Source organism: Streptopelia decaocto (genome assembly GCF_964273445.1).
Source record: "Streptopelia decaocto genome assembly, chromosome: 22".
NCBI lineage: Eukaryota > Metazoa > Chordata > Aves > Columbiformes > Columbidae > Streptopelia > Streptopelia decaocto.
The window spans coordinates 2,386,147-2,403,684 of record NC_138677.1 but is presented as its reverse complement, the minus strand read 5'-3'; the positions used below and the strand labels follow the sequence as shown (position 1 = coordinate 2,403,684).

Below are 17,538 nucleotides of genomic sequence, written 5' to 3'. Positions count from 1 at the left end.
TGGATGGGACCTGGAAAGCTCATCCAGTGCAATCCCCCATGGAGCAGGAACACCCAGATGAGGTTACACAGGAAGGTGTCCAGGCGGGTTGGAATGTCTGCACAGAAGGAGACTCCACAACCCCCTGGGCAGCCTGGGCCAGGCTCTGCCACCCTCACCAGGAACAAGTTGCTTCTCATCTTTAAGCGGAACCTCCTGTGTTCCAGTTTGTACCCATTGGCCCTTGTCCTGTCCCTGGTTGTCACCAGAAGAGCCTGGCTCCATCCTCCTGACACTCCCCCTTTCCATCTTGATCCCCAGGAATGAGTCCCCCCTCAGTCTCCTCTTGTCCAGCTCCAGAGCCCCAGCTCCCTCAGCCTTTCCTCACACGGGAGATGCTCCACTCCCTGCAGCATCTTGGTGGCTGCGCTGGACTCTCTGCAGCAGTTCCCTGTCCTGCTGGAACTGAGGGGCCACAACTGGACACAAGATTCCAGGTGTGGTCTCCCCAGGGCAGAGCAGAGGGGCAGGAGAACCTCTCTGCCCTACTGACCACCCCCTTCTAACCCAGCCCAGGTACCATTGGCTTCCTGGCCACAAGGGCCCAGTGCTGGCTCACGGTCACCCTGCTGTCCCCAGGACCCCCAGCTCCCTTTCCCCTACGCTGCTCTCTAATAGGTCATTCCCCAACTTATAGTGGAACCTGGGGTTGTTCCTGCCCAGACACAACACTCTGCACTTTGCTCAGCCCTTCAGAACCCATGTAGCATCTGTGTTTGGTAAAGACAAGCCCCAGACTGGCTGTTGCACTGGAGGAACCTCCCAGGTCTCCAGTCCCACCTCCTGCTCACAGCAGATCTGCCTCATCCAGGTGCTCTGGCCTTCACTTCAAGGTTGTCCTACAGTCAAGGCTTGAAAATCCCCATGGACAGACAGACCACCCTGCTCCGGGTGCCCAGCCCAGACCTCAGAGCCCCAGCACCTCCGAAGGGTTTGGCACCATCCTACTTGGATGGCTCCAGCGGTCCAAGGCTGCTCAGACACCCCCCAGCCCTTCCTTGGCCAAATCCAGCCCAGTCCATCCCTCTCCTTGTCCCCATGTCCCAGTGAGGTCAGTCTCCACTGACCACTCTCCAGTGTCTCCATGTTCCTCTATACCCAGGGCCACCCCATTTGTGACCATCCCTGTGGTGGGTACAGCAGCTTCCTGAGCACATCCCTGGGGCAAACCAGGCATAGGGTGACACTATATGACCAGAGCCACCAGTGGTGTCCCCCGTCACCCCCAGACCCCACCCAGCAAGGTCCAGCCACCCCCTGCCCTCTGCTGATGGACACTTCTCACAACTCCAAGTCAGCGGTGCCTGAGCCAGCAGACCCGTTCCAGCCAGCGCACAGCACAGCAGGACCGCGTTTACATTTTATTTCAAAAAGTTTATTAAAAAAAACCCCCACCCTAAAAACCCAGTACCAGTTACGGACACCTGTAAATCAGAGACATCCAGCGAGACCCCAAACCACATGAACAGAGATCTCACCCCTAGGGCCTCCTCTCCACTGTTTCTCCACCTGCAAGGACTGGGCGAGAGGAGGAACAGTCTCTGTTTGGAGGGCAAAGAGCATATTTCTGCTGAAGGAGTCATTCCAGAGATAGAGATTCTGCCAGAGACCCTGGAGATGATGCTGCCAGAGACTGGAGATCCTGGAGATGATGCTGCCGGAGATCCTGGAGATGATGCTGCCGGAGAAAGACCATCTTCTCAGCAGCCCATGAGTTACAGGAGGAAGCTCCTGGCTCTAAACGGTACCAGCAGAGGAGGGCAGATCACAGCCCCTACCAGAGCCGAGGACAGTGAAGCCACCATGTCAACCACTGGGAGCCACCACAGAGCAGCCCGGGCCTCACACGGCTCTCGGCTGGTCCTGGTGGGAGGGTGGGGGTTAAATCCCTCTCCAGGCACTTCACAGCTCCAACCCAGGGCCCCGAGAACAGCCAGGAGGTGGTTTTAACTAGTCCAGCTGCCAAGAAAGGTCTCAAATATGGGGAAAGAGGCTCCTTTGGTTTCCGTGCAGCAGTTCCGGCAGCTCTTGTCCTCTTTGCCTGCCCAGGCAAGCTCCGATTTCTGCTTCAGAACCGAGCAGAGCTGGGACTCGTACCCGCTGTCCCTCACGTTGACATGAGTCCTCTGGAGCAAGTCCCTGTCCACAGGCTGCGTCCTGCTGTCCCGGACACCCGTGAGCGTGGAGAGCAGCTGGACGTCCCAGTCCGACTCAGAGCTGCTGCTGGAGCCGAGATCAGCACAGGTGTTACGGGGCGGGAGCCCGGGGCACCCCGCGCCGTGTCCTGCGAGGTCGGCTACTCCGGGTGCTATTTTTTCTGCTGCTCTGACACAGAGCGAGGAGCAACATCTGCCTCCAGCCACAGGCAGTTCTGGAGAGGGCAGCTGGCCAGTAGGACAGCTGGTCTGGCTCACTGCGCTCCCCGGGTCAGGACTATTCTCATTTCGGGGTGTGTTTTCATTCTCTCCTCCCAGCTGCTTCCTTTGGGAACTCGCGTTTGCTCCGATGCAGCCCCGCTCGCTGACAGCGCCCGCTGCCACGGCAGAACCCGCAGACGCTGGTGCAGGGTCCTCAGGGCTCCCGCGCGGGCTCGGCTCCAAGCCCAGGGAGCTACGAGCCCCGTTGCAGAGCTCCGTGCTCGGGGACCCGCCGCCAGCCCCCGCAGCGGGCCAGCCGGGCTCAGACGTCTGTCCCACACCCCGTGTGCCCGTCGCACCGTCCGCTGGGCTCGGGTGCCGATCTGGATAGAGGCCGCCCCGCAGCTCCAGCCTGGGCTTCTTCTTTTCCCCCTGGCTGCTCGGCCTGGAGAGCCGGCGTTTCCTGCAGGCGGGCAGGGGACGGCCGATAGACCCCAGTGTTTGCTGCTTATCAGATTGAGATGAAGAAGCACTTGGCTCCTGACCCAGGCTGGGGGACTCACATCGTTGGGGAGGCAAGCCCAGATCTGTGTCCCCCACCGCAGCCTCATCCACAGCGCCGCAGCCCCCCCTGGGCAGCCCCACAGCGCGGCCCCACAGCCCCGCTCCTGCGCTGGGATCACCGACCCCCTCCCCAGGCAGGCGAGGGCAGCGTCCCTCGGTCTTCAGGCCGTGATCACGCTCCGTACCAATGACCGGTTCCACAGCACCGTGCTCAGGCTGCCACTTTTCCTTTCCCAGCATCTCAATTCCGCCAGTACCTTGTGCTTGAGGCACTAAGTGTTCATCTGCCAGGCAGGAGTGCGGCACCCTGAGGAGAACCATCAGTCAGTGTTCGCTCTCTCCCGGCCCGGCAGCACCCTCCCTCCCATGAGATGAAGCGTTTTCTGCAGTACAGGATGTCTTAAGCCCTTGCTCCAGAGGCAGCCAGACATTTTAGAGCTCAGCAAAGAGCAATAGCACTGCTGGCAGAGGAGACGGGCAGCATGAGGGATCTATCAGCAACCCACAAAGCTACAGAGCAGCGGGGTTTGCATCACGCACAGGGATGGAAGAGATGGACCCAGCTGTCCTTTCTAGTTTAACAGGCACTGGGAGTCCATGAGGAGCTCCCTGAAGCAGAGAAGCCACAGAAACTCAAAGAAACTCATGTCTCTCGTGGCTCATCTAAACCTCGCAGGGCAGGTGCAGGGTTGGTCCTGCGGTCAGCTGCAGCCCCTGTTCCCCAACAGCCGGTTCCCTGGGTGAGTTCCGGACCAGCGCGGAGCTGCGGGCCGTGTCCCCCTGAGCCCACGCTGCCTCTCGGCTCCAGGAGTTACCAGATCCGCAGAGACTTACTTGTCCGACCGCTCCACGAAGCCGTTGGTGAGCTGAGCAATGACTCGATCCACAGGGGCGTACTGCGAGTCGTCCAGCGCAAACCGCCTGTGCTGGGGGCTCCGAAGGTGCTGGAAGCGGCAGAGGCTTGTTTAGCAACACTCACGCTTTCATAGGAGGGAAACAGGCAGCAACAGCCACTTCCCACGGCCTAATGGACCAGAGGGCAAACAGCCTTTTCACCAGGTCGAGCTGTTGTTTGGAAGCAGCTTTGGGAAGCGCCGGCACCGCTGCTCCCCCGGCTGCGTGCACGAGCGTTCGGTTCCCATAGACACCTGCTGCTGAGGAGCTGGCGTCTCCATCGCACAGCAGCCCACAGCCTCCCACCGCAGGCTGAGAACCAGGCGCCAAATACCGACTGTCTAGTGTCAAAGGTTGGGCTCTGAAAGCCACAGTTTGACATCTTCCAGGAGATAAAAAACCCTCTTTCCACGTGCCCCCCAGCTGCCCTGGAATAGGCTTCCCACCTTACGGGTCAGGTAACAGGGTGATTCCTGAGGCCCTCTTAGTCCCAGAGATGCATGTCATGCTCAATCTTCAAAACCATTGTTTGCCCAGCCCAGGAGGGCAGAGCACAGATATACTGTGGTTCTCTACGAGGCTGATCCCACAAAGGCTGTATCATCGAATCATTAATATTTTGGGCTGAAGGGACATTCCCAGCCCCCCCAGTGCCCCCCCTGCCATGACAGGGACATCTTCACCAGCTCAGGGTGCTCAGAGCCCCGTCCAGCCTGGCCTGGGATGTCTCCAGGGATGGTTCAGCCACCACCTCTCTGGCCAACCTGGGCCAGGCTCTCACCACCCTCAGGGACAACAATTCCTTCCTCATGTCCAGCCTGAATGCACGTAGCAATCCCCCTGCCTTCCAAAACGGTTCATACTGATAACAGGCATGACATGATTAATGAAGCCACTGAGCAGACCCCGTAACTTTTGCGAGGAACCACGTCCCTGTGGAGCCTTTACCTGGTGCAGCTCTTCAAAGGTCTCTTGGCAGCACTCACAAAATCCCCTCTTTTTCCTGGGCACAGTGACCGGTGTGGATCGGGGGCTCTTCTCCCCCTCGCTGCGTGTCGGGCAGCCCTCGGCGGCCCTGCAAGAACAGAAATGTCTTCCCTGACAGCACCAGCAGGTTCCAGCTGCCCGCGTGGTGGCCGTGCTGCACCAAACCAGAACCAGGCTCCTGTTGTCCACATGCAGAGCGTGATTCTCCAGATCTCAGGAACCAGCAAGGGTTGAAGTCAACAGAGGAGTTGGGTTAAAATTTGCACAGAAGGAGCCACAACCTACCTGGTTCTGCAAGAATTCGAGAGGCTTTTTGGAGGCTCGAATGGGCTGGAGCTTTTGGGTGCCTGGAAGTTCAGGTCGGGAAAGGTTTTGAACTGGTGATGGAAGGGTCGGAATTGCCTGAAAGCAGCAGATCGGGGATCAGACATGCAGCAGCGATGGCACGGTTAGAGCTCTCCCTCCCTCCCTCCGGAGTGCTGAAGGTGCCGTCTCATTTACGGGATGCTGCCCATCGCTGTCCTTTCATTTGGCTGTTCCAGAGACTTCCCAGTTCTCACTGGAATACTAAACCTGACTCCCAGCGACGGCACCGCTGAGGGATGCTCTGGACAGGGCAGGTTTGCCTGCTCAGCTCAAACCCACCCTTTGCCCCTGAGGCACGTGAGCAGCAGCCAGTGCCGTATTTTCAGCACGGGGAGGTTTTGGTTCCCAGACACCTCTCTCTCCACACTTCATTGCATGCAGCACATAAAAACCTAATATTTGACCCTGCAGCTGCCTTAAATGTTGTTTTCAGGACAATTAATTAGCACTCTGGATACCGTTAGAGTTACAGAGTTTGAAACACCACGGAGATCAGATCCTCTTGTGCTGATGCTGTAATCAAGTTACAAGCCCTGACCTCCTGCGCTTCAGAGAGCTCAAGGAGATTAAGTGACCCACTGAGGATCACAAAGGGAACCCGAGCAAGAAGTAAACTGTTGTCAAGTCTCGTTTAGCACCTTTTCCCCCCTGCTGACATACGAGCCCCTAGATTGGTTCTCTAAACTCCGTTTTCCTCCCCCTACGAGAGGGTCAACGCCTGGTGTGCACCAGGGTCTGCAGAGAACCTGCCCAAGCCTCAGGCCAGAACATTCCCTGCAGATCAAACCAGGAAAGGGCTCCCTGGGAGCCCCAGAGCTTTTCAGATGTGACATTTAGAAAGATATAATTTACCTGCTCTCGTCTTCAATCTTCAGAAATGGGGGCTTCAGTTTTCCTGCTGGAAAGAAAGCCAGTTAGCAGCTGCCCCAGCCAAACTCCCAACTCGTTCATTGATTCCCCAATAGAACTGGGCTACGGAGCCAAGCTCATCAGGACTTCTGACACCGGCGAATGCCAAGTGATGGCTTAACGCAGCCAAAACAGCTCTTGGGGTCACCTACAACAGTCTTCACCTCCGCAGTATTTAATAGGGTGAGCAAACCCTCAATGCAGCCCAACTGCGATTGTTCCCACCTCTGAGAGAACGTCCAGCGAAGCCCCTCATGTCTTGAAGGGCTGTTCAGCCTCATCAGCATGACCCCAAACCTCCAGTTCTGACTCGAATCCTACAAAAACCTGTCACGCATCCTCAACGTAAGCTGCCAAGCACAAGAGATGAGTTTATAAGGAACAAACTGCAGTTGTACAAGCTCAGAACTCTGGCTTAGTGCTAGAGTTAGGTTAGGTTGTGGTTGGACTTGATGATCCCGAGGCTCTCTTCCAACCGAGATGATTCTATGATCCACCCTCCCAACACCTTTTTCTCCATCTGTCTTCCCACAAGAGCCCCAAGTTCAGAGCAGCTCAGGCCAGGACAGTTGAGTCTAAGTGGTACAAGCTGCTGGAAGCAAACCAAGGTGCTGCAGGGCCAAGAACAGGCTGAGGAGCAATATCTGGCCTTGGCTTGGTCCCTGAGGGGGGCAACCAGCAGCTACGCTTCCTACATAATGTATATTAAGAGATAATGCATATCGAGGCATAATGTACATTAAGAGAGCAGGGAAAGGCTCTGCAGCACTTTCGGGGAAAGGTTTTGGAAGCCAGGCTGGGAGAAGGGGCTGCCAGGTCCCTCCTGTGTCGCGGGTACGTTCAACCAGCCAGCGATAACATTACACTCGGGCTGGAAATCTGAGCACGGATCTGGTTAAGAAACAAATAACCACCAAGGTGTTCGCACAGGGTGTCTGCCTGCCCCTGAAACCGAACCCGTCCTGCTCCCCGCTGCCTCTGAAGGGCGACGCGCTTTGTTTTCTCGCGACCCTGGCACTCACTGCTATTGTCTCCAAAGAAATTTCAACCTGCTTCTCCAGAAAGGCTGAGTCCACCTGTCCTCAGCCGCTCGCTCCTCGAGCCGCATCCTGAGCTAGCATCAAATGTGCTCTTATGTCACTGAAGTAGCTATTTAAGTACAAGATCAATTATTTCCACGTAAACGCTGCCAAATGCTCAGCGAAAGCCGGGCCACGTTTAGGGCTCCAGATCAAGCTCAGGTCCTGAGCTCTCCTGGCAGCACTGAGCGGTGACAAACGGCTCAGCTGGCACCACGAGTCCCCAGGCAGGGTTCAGAATGCGCCACAGGGAAGAGCTCAGGGCTTGCAGCACACAATCCACCTTATCCAACAGATTTCCCAGCCTTTTATTGACCCCCCAAACTGGAAAATAATCTCCCAAGTATCACACCCAGAATCCAGGTTGGAATCTGCTCTAAGCTACGACTGAGCATTCGCTCTGTGACGAGCAAAGTCACACAAGTCGCAAATAATGAACTTACGTCAGCAGTGCCAATCTCAGAACCACAATTGGCTCTTGTCTAATTGCAGATGAGAACCTATTTTCCTCCCCCCCGGCTCCCTCCTCCTTTGGAAGCGTTATCCCTGGATGGGTGTCTCAGCAGCACAGAAGTGAGTGGGCTGGGAGGAACACGCTCTCCATGTAGGATGCATTATTCTCCAGAACTCTCGGCTGCCTCGCGATTCCGCACTGCAAACGGCTCGGGGGGGTTTAAAAACCCCTGCCCGAAATCAAAGGCAGAACATCCCCAGCTGCAGCTGGACTGCGATGAGGAGCGACAAACCCGCTCAAGAGAAAGCGCCCTGACATTTGGCACGTTTTGGATTGCTGGAGTGTTGGGTGGATTTTCAAATCGTAAACGCGGCTTCTTCAAGCAGCTCTGTGGTGTAAATAGGAGCACAACATCAGGCCTACCTTTGGGAGCTTTCCATCCGGATTCAGGGCATTTTGCCTAAAGAAAAAGGGACAAATTTAGTACGGGAGCCAGCGCAGGCAGGACTGTAACAACTGATCAGAGCAGCAAAGCAAGACTGCAGGAGTCTCACCCACCACTTCTCCTGCCTCAGAGACTCTATCACCTCCTCCTGATATTTTGTCTCCCAAGGTACCTTGAGTTAGTTTCAATATGATTTACTCTCTGATCTTACGCCCTGTCTGCTCCCTGACCCCTCCAACCCATTAAAAATACTTCAGAAAACCAGTGCACTAACCACGTATGATCTTTGTTTTACCCCGAGCCCCTCACAAGCCCAATTCAGTATTAATTGTGCTACAGAGGGTGTTGATAACTAAAAGCTGCCTCATTCTCATTGGTTTTAGCACCTCTTTATAAAAAGGACAAACTCTTTGAATGTGCTCTTCTCCATCAATAAACAGAAGCACCAGTGTGGGATGAAAACCCAGAGATCGCCCCGTGAGCACCAGAGGAGCTGGAGGGATCACTCAGAGCTGCTGAGGGATCCCGAGCACCCAAAACTGGCCAGAGTTAAGACAGTTACCTCCGTCTTCTGGCACCGCTTCCTCGCTGCTGAGATGGCACGAAGCAGCTGTCGAGTGTACGACAACATCTCTGTGCAGTGGGATGTCAAAGAGTCAAAGCCCAACAAGAGAATCCCAGGATGTCAGGGGTTGGAAGGGCCCTGGAAAGCTCATCCAGTGCAATCCCCCCATGGAGCAGGAACACCCAGATGAGGTTACACAGGAAGGTGTCCAGGCGGGTTGGAATGTCTGCAGAGAAGGAGACTCCACAACCCCCCGGGCAGCCTGGGCCAGGCTCTGCCACCCTCACCCCCAACAAGTTGCTTCTCATCTTTCAATGGAACCTCCTGTGTTCCAGTTTGCACCCATTGCCCCTTGTCCCCCTTTCCATATTGATCCCCAGGAATGAGTCCCCCCTCAGTCTCCTCTTGTCCAGCTCCAGAGCCCCAGCTCCCTCAGCCTTTCCTCACACGGGAGATGCTCCACTCCCTGCAGCATCTTGGTGGCTGCGCTGGACTCTCTGCAGCAGTTCCCTGTCCTGCTGGAACTGAGGGGCCACAACTGGACACAAGATTCCAGGTGTGGTCTCCCCAGGGCAGAGCAGAGGGGCAGGAGAACCTCTCTGACCTACTGACCACCCCCTTCTAACCCCCCCCAGGTCCCATTGGCTTCCTGGCCACAAGGGCCCAGTGCTGGCTCATGGTCACCCTGCTGTCCCCAGGACCCCCAGGTCCCTTTCCCCTACACTGCTCTCTAATAGGTCGTTCCCCAACTTACACTGGAACCTGGGCTTGTTCCTGCCCAGATTCAAGACTCTACACTTGCCCTTGTTCTATTTCATTACATTTTCCCTGCCCAACTCTCCAGCCTGTCCAGGTCTCTGATGGCAGCACAGCTTCTAGTGTCACCCACTCCTCCCAGCTTGGTGTCACCAGCAAACTTGCTGACAGTCACTCTAGAAGGTGAGATGTTCCCATCCACTGACCGCAGCACGAGGGTCACTCCCCAGCGGCACTGGGGACAAGCACGGAGCACCTGAGCATCAGCCCCACACAGCCAATTTGCCCAGAAAGCACCCAAAAAGGAGGGTTCTGAGGGACAGCACCTGCTTTGCTCTTTAGTAGAGATGGAGGCTGGTTTTAAGCCTCTACAGAAACAAGATGCTGTCAGGAACTCTGCAGCTGAACACCCTGCAGAACTGCAGCCCTACTGTGGATCAGCGACACCAGCTGCTCCAAAACAGGCACCGGCAGCCGCTGCCTCCATCCAGACGGGCTCGGCCGCAGCTCTATGTCACTGTCATCGGGTGCTCGGGTGCCTTTTACTCCAGACTTATTATTAGAATCAGAGTTTCACCATCTGTCTTTCCTGTCACCCCCTCCCCATCCATCACCGAGACGGGAAGCGCCTTCCAGCACAGATCCTCAAACATCAGCGCTTCCTAATTAAAAATGACCAAATCCTGCCATTAGCGTGATCTGTACTTCCAGGTCAATTAGTAAAAATGGTCTTTTTGGAACAAATTAACGCACTGACCAACCTACCAACATTTTCTAATAATATAGCTTCAGTATATTACAAAATGCTCGGTGTTTCCTACTGCAAATGTGACAGTAGCATGTTTCTTAGGGACATGGGTTAGTGCTAAATGAGGTTATGGTTGGACTCTATCCTGAGGGGCTATTCCAACCAAAATGATTCTGCGATTCTAGACATACAGGTTCTTCTGGCTCTGAAGCGCAGACCTCGCTTGCTGTGGCCAGCACAGCAACAGTCAAGTTCAGGGTATCGCTTTAAATTTCTTCCTTCTCTTGTGCCAACCCTTCTGCTCCACCTGTCTCAAAAATCCCCCATTCCCAGCATCCCCATCCCAGCGTCCGGAGAAGGATACGGTCCACGTGCAGGATCTGGACGCCCCACAGGCGAGCGCTGGCGAGGATGCTGCTGCCGCCGCCGGCGTCCTGCGGAACAGAGAGGTTTGGCACGGCCCGGAGCAGAGGCGGCCGCGCCAGCACACGCTGCTCCAAACCTGCTGCAGAGAGATTGTCCTGTTGCCCAACCGACAGACGGTTGTGGAGCTGTTATTAAAATCAGGGCACAGCCGAAAAGGTTCGAGCTCATGTTTTATCTACTCCAAATTCACAGCAGCATCTAGGTCAAAATTTTAATCCCTGCTATCACATGAACTTCTAAGTGAGCACTGAGATTCTTTTGGCCGCTTGTGATATCAGTGAAAGGAGTTTTGCCTCAGCTATGTGGCTTTAATTTTTAGCCTAGAAAGAAATAATCTAACAATGGGTCTTACATTAATAATCCTCTTGTGTGGAGGACCCATATCACTAGGGACAGGCCTTAGAAGAACTAGCAGAGAGAGATGACACGGCTCCATGAAGAGCAGCAAAATACTCTGCAGAGCCACAAGCAACTGCTTCACACCTTTACCAGCTCCAAAACCTGCTGCCTTCAGCAGGCAGGGGCTCTGGAGAAGCGCTTGGCGCTGGTTCTGCACCGCTCAGCAGCGCTTTGAGCATCCCCCGCTATAGAAACGCCCGTCCACGCGCTGCTCACCTGGTTCTTCATGGCCTTCTGCAGCAGCTCCTTCCCCCTGCTGATCAGACCCTGCAGAGAGAGAAGCCAAGTCCGGCGTTAAAGCAAAGAGCTGCCAGGCAGTGGCAAACTAAGGACAGCACGGCTGCCCAGGAAGCAATTTCCAGCAATACGTGTTGTGCTGGGGTGGGGAGCCCGGCCAAGGCTTCATCTCAGCCAGCACAGCTGAGCATTTCCAGGGAACGCAAACCGCAGAGGCACCCGGTAGGTCCACACTAAGCGGCTGCTCAGCCAAGGCTCAGCTTTTCTTGAACAGCAGCGGATTCTCCAGAGTGAGCCAAAAGAAAGCGGCAGCTTCGTGGGAAGCTCTGCTGCCACATCCCGGCGGGCCGCGGGGTCACCGGCGTCCTCGCCAGCCGCTCCTGGGAACCGAAGCTCACTCGCAAGCCAGTGATTTTGGCAAATAGGTTACACTAGACCTGGAGAAACCCTTCTTCCTTTCCTCCCTTGCAGAAAAGGGAGGAAATGCAGGGACGCTTTCAAATTCGAGAGGATTATTTCAGCTTCTTTGTGTCCCTCTAACACTGGAGGAAGAAATGAATGCTTATGTGGGGCAGATTGCCAGCTCTCAGGTTAACCCATAGTAAATGGAAGAGTTTGAATTAGTCAATGTATGCTAGAAATCAAATCAGTGTCACCAGAGGTTCACTGAGATTTTAATACCAGGAGTTCTAGTAATGAAAAAGGAATTAAGGCAGAGGAAACAATAAAACAATGGTATAAGTTCAGAATCATTAGCAAAATATTTTTGAAGTTATATTTTTTCTGAGACAGACAATCCCTCAAATGTTTATCTCCAATGAACTTTTTTATTACTGTGATTTCAGCACGTATAAATAATTGAGCTTTTATGATCACCCCAAAATTAATCTCAATTTATTTGGTATCCAGGCTTCTAAAACCAGAATAGAATTTTAATTCACTAATAATGTCAAAGCAAATATGAATTAATGTTGCAAACCTTATATTAAAAGTGAGTGCTATCGGTTAATGTGAATTATGAGACAGAGCCGTTGTAGGTCTCCTCCCAGCTTACTCTGGCCTTGCCCCACCTGTATCTGGGAGCGCACACCCCGAGTGTGCAACGCTTTTGTTTTGTCTGTGTTTCTCTGGATTTTCTGGACACATCTGTGCATCAGAAGGCAGCCGAGCCTCTGTTTGTCATGAGCGGATATCCTTGTTTACAGCTCAAAGCTGTGACACGCACATTTGTGCGGACAATGATGCGCAGATACAAGGAACACGGGTGTGGATATGAACAGCCAGAATGGAGGGGAAAAAAACAACCAACCAAACAAAAAAACACTCAAGGTATTTGCTCAGAGCAGGAACAACTTTACCTTCCAACATTGGTCTCACATTCTACTCTACACTTGAATGCTTACAAATATCTCAGGGTGGGTGTCAGAGGATGGACCAGACTCTGTTCAGTGGTGCCCAGCGCCAGGGTGAGGGGCAACGGGCACAGACTGAAACACAGGAGGCTCCATCTGAACATGAGGAGAAACTTCTTTCCTTTGCGGTGCCAGAGCCTGGCCCAGGCTGCCCAGAGCGGGTGTGGAGTCTCCTTCTCGGAGACATTCAAACCCCTGGGATCCTGTGGGATCTGCTCTGTGACCCTGCATGAGCAGGTGGGGCTGGGGATCTACAGGGATCCTGCAACCCAGCCAGCCTGGGGTTCCGTAATAGGTCCCTTGGGTCAAACTTTGAGGTGGCCTAAACCTTTAGAGCTCTTACGGTGTCTGGTGGCTTCTGCTGAGGTCTGGAATGGTTCACTTTGGAGGTAGAAGGCGTTGGGCTCCTTGTTTTTGCATCTTCTGAAGTTACGTTGCTCTGCTTTTCAGTCCGAGTCCCAGCTTTGCCTCGTTTCGCTTCTTTGTTGCTGGAAACCACATAACTGACTTCTTTGCTTAGGAAGCTTTCAGTGACCTGCAGCAAGAGACAGAACAGAGCAGGTGTGAAAATGTCCAGCTCTGAGCTGAGTCACAGCAGCATTTTGGTTGGAAATGACCTTTAAGAACATCAAGTCCAACCATAACCCACCCCTGTCCCTGCCCCATGTCCTGAGAACCTCATGTCCGTCTGTCCAGCCCTCCAGGGATGGTGACTCCAGCACTGCCCTGGGCAGCCTGTTCCAATGCCCCACAGCCCTTTGGGGAAGAAATTGTTCCCACATCCAACCTCAACCTCCCCTGGCGCAACTTGAGGCCGTTTCCTCTGCTCCTGGCGCTTGTTCCTGGGGAGCAGAGCCCGACCCCCTGGCTCCAAGCTCCTTTCAGGCAGTTCAGAGATCAGAAGGTCTCCCCTCAGCTCCTGTTCTCCAGCTGAACCCCCCAGGTCCCTCAGCCGCTCCCATCACACTTGTGCTCCAGCCCCTCACCAGCTCCGTTCCCTTCTCTCAACTCGCTCCAGCACCTCAAGGGTTTTCTTGGCATGAGGGGCCCAGAACTGCCCCAGGATTTGACAAGAACTACGGCCTTTTGCTGAACCCCATCAGCTCCACACTTACTTCTTTCTTCCATCCCTCACTGCTCTCTCCTAGAAGGAGAACAGATCCCGTGACCTGCAGAGCTCACGGCTCAGAGATAAACTGCAAACAATCACCAGAACCTCCAGATCGAGCATTCCATGGTGTTGCCCACCGTTACCTACTACTCCAGCAATGGCTCCAGAAAAAAGGCGGTAGTTGAGAAAGAGGCCCTGGACATCACACAGTGCAGAAGAGTTCTGTGCTCAGAACAGAACACAGTTCAGCAAAATGAAGTAGAAAGTGAACAGCTGGGACAAGGAGCCGTGGGGCAGGAAGACAAAGGCCTGAGCCCTCTGAAATCGCGGCTGCTGAACAAGCCAGTTCTGCAGTTACAGGATCCCTGTGGATCGAGCTCCCGGAGCCGCCCGTGTCAGCGTCACCCACACCGGTGACCTGTGCACCGGGGCTGCAGGCAGAGGAGAGAGCGAATCAACATCTCCCCATCCAAATAATGCTCTGGGCTGTCACCAGCCATAAGCCAAGGCCAAGTTCAGCATACCACATGCAATTCTAAGGCCACAAGACACCCTTAACTTGCTCCTGAAGAGCACACAGCACCTGGTTGGGTGTTACTAGTGCAGAGCTATTTCACAGAAGGTGCCCACAGTGCAGCTGAAGTCAGCACCTCCACAGGAGCAACAGAGTGAGAGTTCCACACCCTGTGGACCATAGTTCAGAGAGGGGAGTGACACAAGACGATGCTTGATACAAAACTGGAGGGGCAGTCAAAAGCTGAACTGATTTCCAAGTAACGTGGCAGCTACAGAGAGAAATAAGTGACCCCTGGGAACACACGGTGCCCAGAGCTAAAGATGTGCAGCTAAAGAGCGGCCACCAGGAGCGTCCCTGAGTGCCGATGGTGGCACGTCCGGGGACGACAGAAAGAATCAGCAAGTTCACCTTGAAGGTGCAATTACACAAAGGGAAAAAGCACAAGTCAGCTTCCCCACGTCTTTAGAGCCAACACACGATCCTGGCGCAGAGATCCAGCAGCAGCGAGAAACAAACGAGTGTTTTCCACCCCTGTGTAGCACTGAAGGGTTTAAGGAAGTTTTGGGGTATGCGTGAGATGATCCACCTCAGAAAGTAAACAGAAAACAAGAGCAACAACTCCTAGGAGCAAACTGTACTGAAGAGTCCTAAGGAAACGGAAAGGTGAAACAGATGAAGAGCAGCTGCTGGATTCAGCCCCCGGGTGGCGGAGGTGATGACAGTTCTTGAAGGGCTTTGGGGGAGGACAGAAGGACTTAGTGAGCAACAGCAGCACCGAGGAGATGGGGAGAGGCCATGAAAAAGCCACACGGATCCACCCGAACAGCAGCTGCCCAGGGGAAGGGCCCGGGTGGCTCTTCTGGGAAAGCCGTGAGAAAAGCACACGGCGACGTGACAACGGAGACTCAGCTGCTGTTCCCCCGCCTTAGTGAGGCTGAATTCCAGGAGATGGTCAAGAATCCCACAACTTCCCCAAAGAATGAAGCTGCCACAGGCTGTCCTGAGGGATAAGGGCGAACCAGGCAACCAGTTACCACCAGTCAACCAGTTACTGCTGACTGGAAGATGCTCCCATCACCAGGTAACCAGTTAGTACCTCCCAGCAGGTGCTTCCAACACCGTATGACCAGTTACAACTGCCCAGGAGGTGCCTCAATGTCCAAGCAACCAGTCACCATCACCTGAAAGGTGCTTCCCATGGCCGGACAAACAGTTATAATTGCTTGGGAAATGCTCCCATCACCAGGTAACCAGTTAATACCCATCAGCAGCCGCTCCCATCGCCAGACAACCAGTTACCACCACCCAGGAGGTGCCTCAATGTCCAAGCAACCAGTTGCCATTGACTGCAAGGGGCTGCCAGGACCAAGCAACCAGTTTCCCTTGCCTGGAAGGTGCTCCCAGGGCCAGAGAACTGGTCGCCATCAACTGGGAGGTGCCCCCAAGTCCAGACAACCAGTGACCCCAACTGGAACGGGCTATTGGGCCCAAACAACCAGTTGCCACCACCCGGCAGCCGCTGCCAGGCCCAGTGGCCACCCCGGGCAGGCGGGAGGAGCAGCTGGTGACACAGGGGGGACCAGGGGCACGGGGGGACAAGAGAAGGGGAGGGACGAGGGACGGGACTGGGGGGGGGTCTCCATGCCCAGCGGGGACGTGGAGATCGCGTTAAGGCGTCAAATCAGCATCAGAAGGAACCGAGAAAATAAAGAGACCGTGAAAATAAAGAGCAGACGGGGGAACGGGGTGAGGGAGGGGGGGGGGAGCGGGGTGGGGGGGGAACGGGGTGAGGGGTGGGGGGGGGAACGGGGTGAGAGGGAGGGGGGGGAGCAGGGTGAGGGGTGGGGGGGGGAAAAGGGGTGAGGGGGGGGAACGGGGGGGGGAACGGGGTGAGGGGGGGAACGGGGGGGGGAACGGGGTGAGGGGGGGAACGGGGGGGGGAACGGGGTGAGGGGGAACGGGGGGGAACGGGGTGAGGGGGAACGGAGTGTGGGGGGACGGGGGGGGGGAACGGAGTGGGGGGGGGGAAGGGGGGGGGAACGGAGTGGGGGGGGGAACGGGGGGGGGGGAACGGAGTGGGGGAGGGAACGGGGGGGGGAACGGAGTGGGGGGGGAACGGGGGGGGGGGGAACGGAGTGGGGGAGGGAACGGGGGGGGGGACGGAGTGGGGGAGGGACGGGGGGGGGGAACGGAGTGGGGGAGGGAACGGGGGGGGGGGAACGGAGTGGGGGAGGGAACGGGGGGGGGGGAACGGAGTGGGGAGGGAACGGGGGGGGGGACGGAGTGGGGGAGGGAACGGGGGGGGGGGAACGGAGTGGGGGAGGGAACGGGGGGGGGGGAACGGCGGAGTGGGGGAGGGAACGGGGGGGGGGGAACGGAGTGGGGGAGGGAACGGGGGGGGGGGAACGGAGTGGGGGAGGGAACGGGGGGGGGGGAACGGAGTGGGGGAGGGAACGGGGGGGGGGAACGGAGTGGGGGAGGGAACGGGGGGGGGGGAACGGAGTGGGGGAGGGAACGGGGGGGGGGGGAACGGAGTGGGGGAGGGAACGGGGGGGGGGGAACGGAGTGGGGGAGGGAACGGGGGGGGGGGAACGGAGTGGGGGAGGGAACGGGGGGGGGGAACGGAGTGGGGGAGGGAACGGGGGGGGGGGAACGGAGTGGGGGAGGGAACGGGGGGGGGGGAACGGAGTGGGGGAGGGAACGGGGGGGGGGAACGGAGTGGGGGGGGGAACGGGGGGGGGAGTTGGGGGGGGGGGGAAACGGGGTGAAGAGCGGGGTGGGGGGGGGAGTGTGGTGAGGAGCGGGGGGGAGCGGGGTGAGGAGGGTGAGGAGGGTGGGGAGGGAGCGGAGCCGCCTCAGCCCCCGGGAGCCCCGGTGCCGCTCACCCCGCCGAGCCGCCCGATCGCCTCCGCCAGCTCCCGCGCGCTCCGCCCGGCCGGCAGGTCCAGGTAGAAGGACTTTCCCCGCAGCGGCCGGGGGGCGGCGGCGCCCAGAGCCGCCATGGCCGAGAGCGGGAGGAGCCGCCGCCGTTTGAACGGGCGCCCGCCCCGCCCCGCCCCGAGCGGCGCCGCGACGGCGGCCGCGCAGGGACACGCCGGGACACGCGAAGCCGGCACAGCGCGCTGGGCGCTCCCGGGGCGGGCGGGGCTGGTGTGTGGGGAGCAACGAGGACAAGTGCCGGGTCCTGCACTGGGGTCACAGCAACCCCATGGGCGGTCCAGGCTGGGGGAGGAACGGCTGGAAAGTGCCCGGCAGAAAAAGACCTGGGGGTGT

General features: G+C 56.6%; 1 protein-coding gene across 2 annotated transcripts; it reads right to left on the bottom strand.

Annotated features, from left to right (window-relative positions):
• Positions 1 to 1,398: 1,398 nt before the first annotated feature.
• Positions 1,399 to 17,281, bottom strand: DBF4B (DBF4B-CDC7 kinase regulatory subunit). Of its 2 annotated transcripts, none has more exons than XM_082070783.1 (11): positions 17,151 to 17,281; positions 12,981 to 13,172; positions 11,205 to 11,255; positions 10,528 to 10,597; positions 8,657 to 8,727; positions 8,073 to 8,109; positions 6,060 to 6,105; positions 5,127 to 5,243; positions 4,803 to 4,929; positions 3,795 to 3,904; positions 1,399 to 3,267 (listed from the first exon to the last, which is right to left on the bottom strand). In XM_082070783.1, exons 1-11 carry the CDS (start codon positions 17,265 to 17,267, stop codon positions 1,986 to 1,988), a joined length of 2,220 nt encoding a protein of 739 aa, XP_081926909.1. In that variant the 5' UTR covers positions 17,268 to 17,281; the 3' UTR covers positions 1,399 to 1,985. The 2 variants fall into 2 exon arrangements, with proteins under 2 accessions (XP_081926909.1, XP_081926910.1); XM_082070784.1 differs by having other exon boundaries at positions 6,060 to 6,102.
• Positions 17,282 to 17,538: the final 257 nt, after the last annotated feature.

Bases quoted from the DNA above. Each gene is read 5' to 3' on its own strand.
- DBF4B (XM_082070783.1), bottom strand. From the start codon at position 17,267: ATGGCGGCTCTGGGCGCCGCCGCCCCCCGGCCGCTGCGGGGAAAGTCC. The intron at 6,106-8,072 runs GTAGGCCTGATG...CTTTCTTTCCAG, and splicing joins CGGATGGAAAGCTCCCAAAG to CAGGAAAACTGAAGCCCCCA. The intron at 3,268-3,794 runs GTAAGTCTCTGC...GGTTCTCCTCAG, and splicing joins TTCGTGGAGCGGTCGGACAA to GGTGCCGCACTCCTGCCTGG.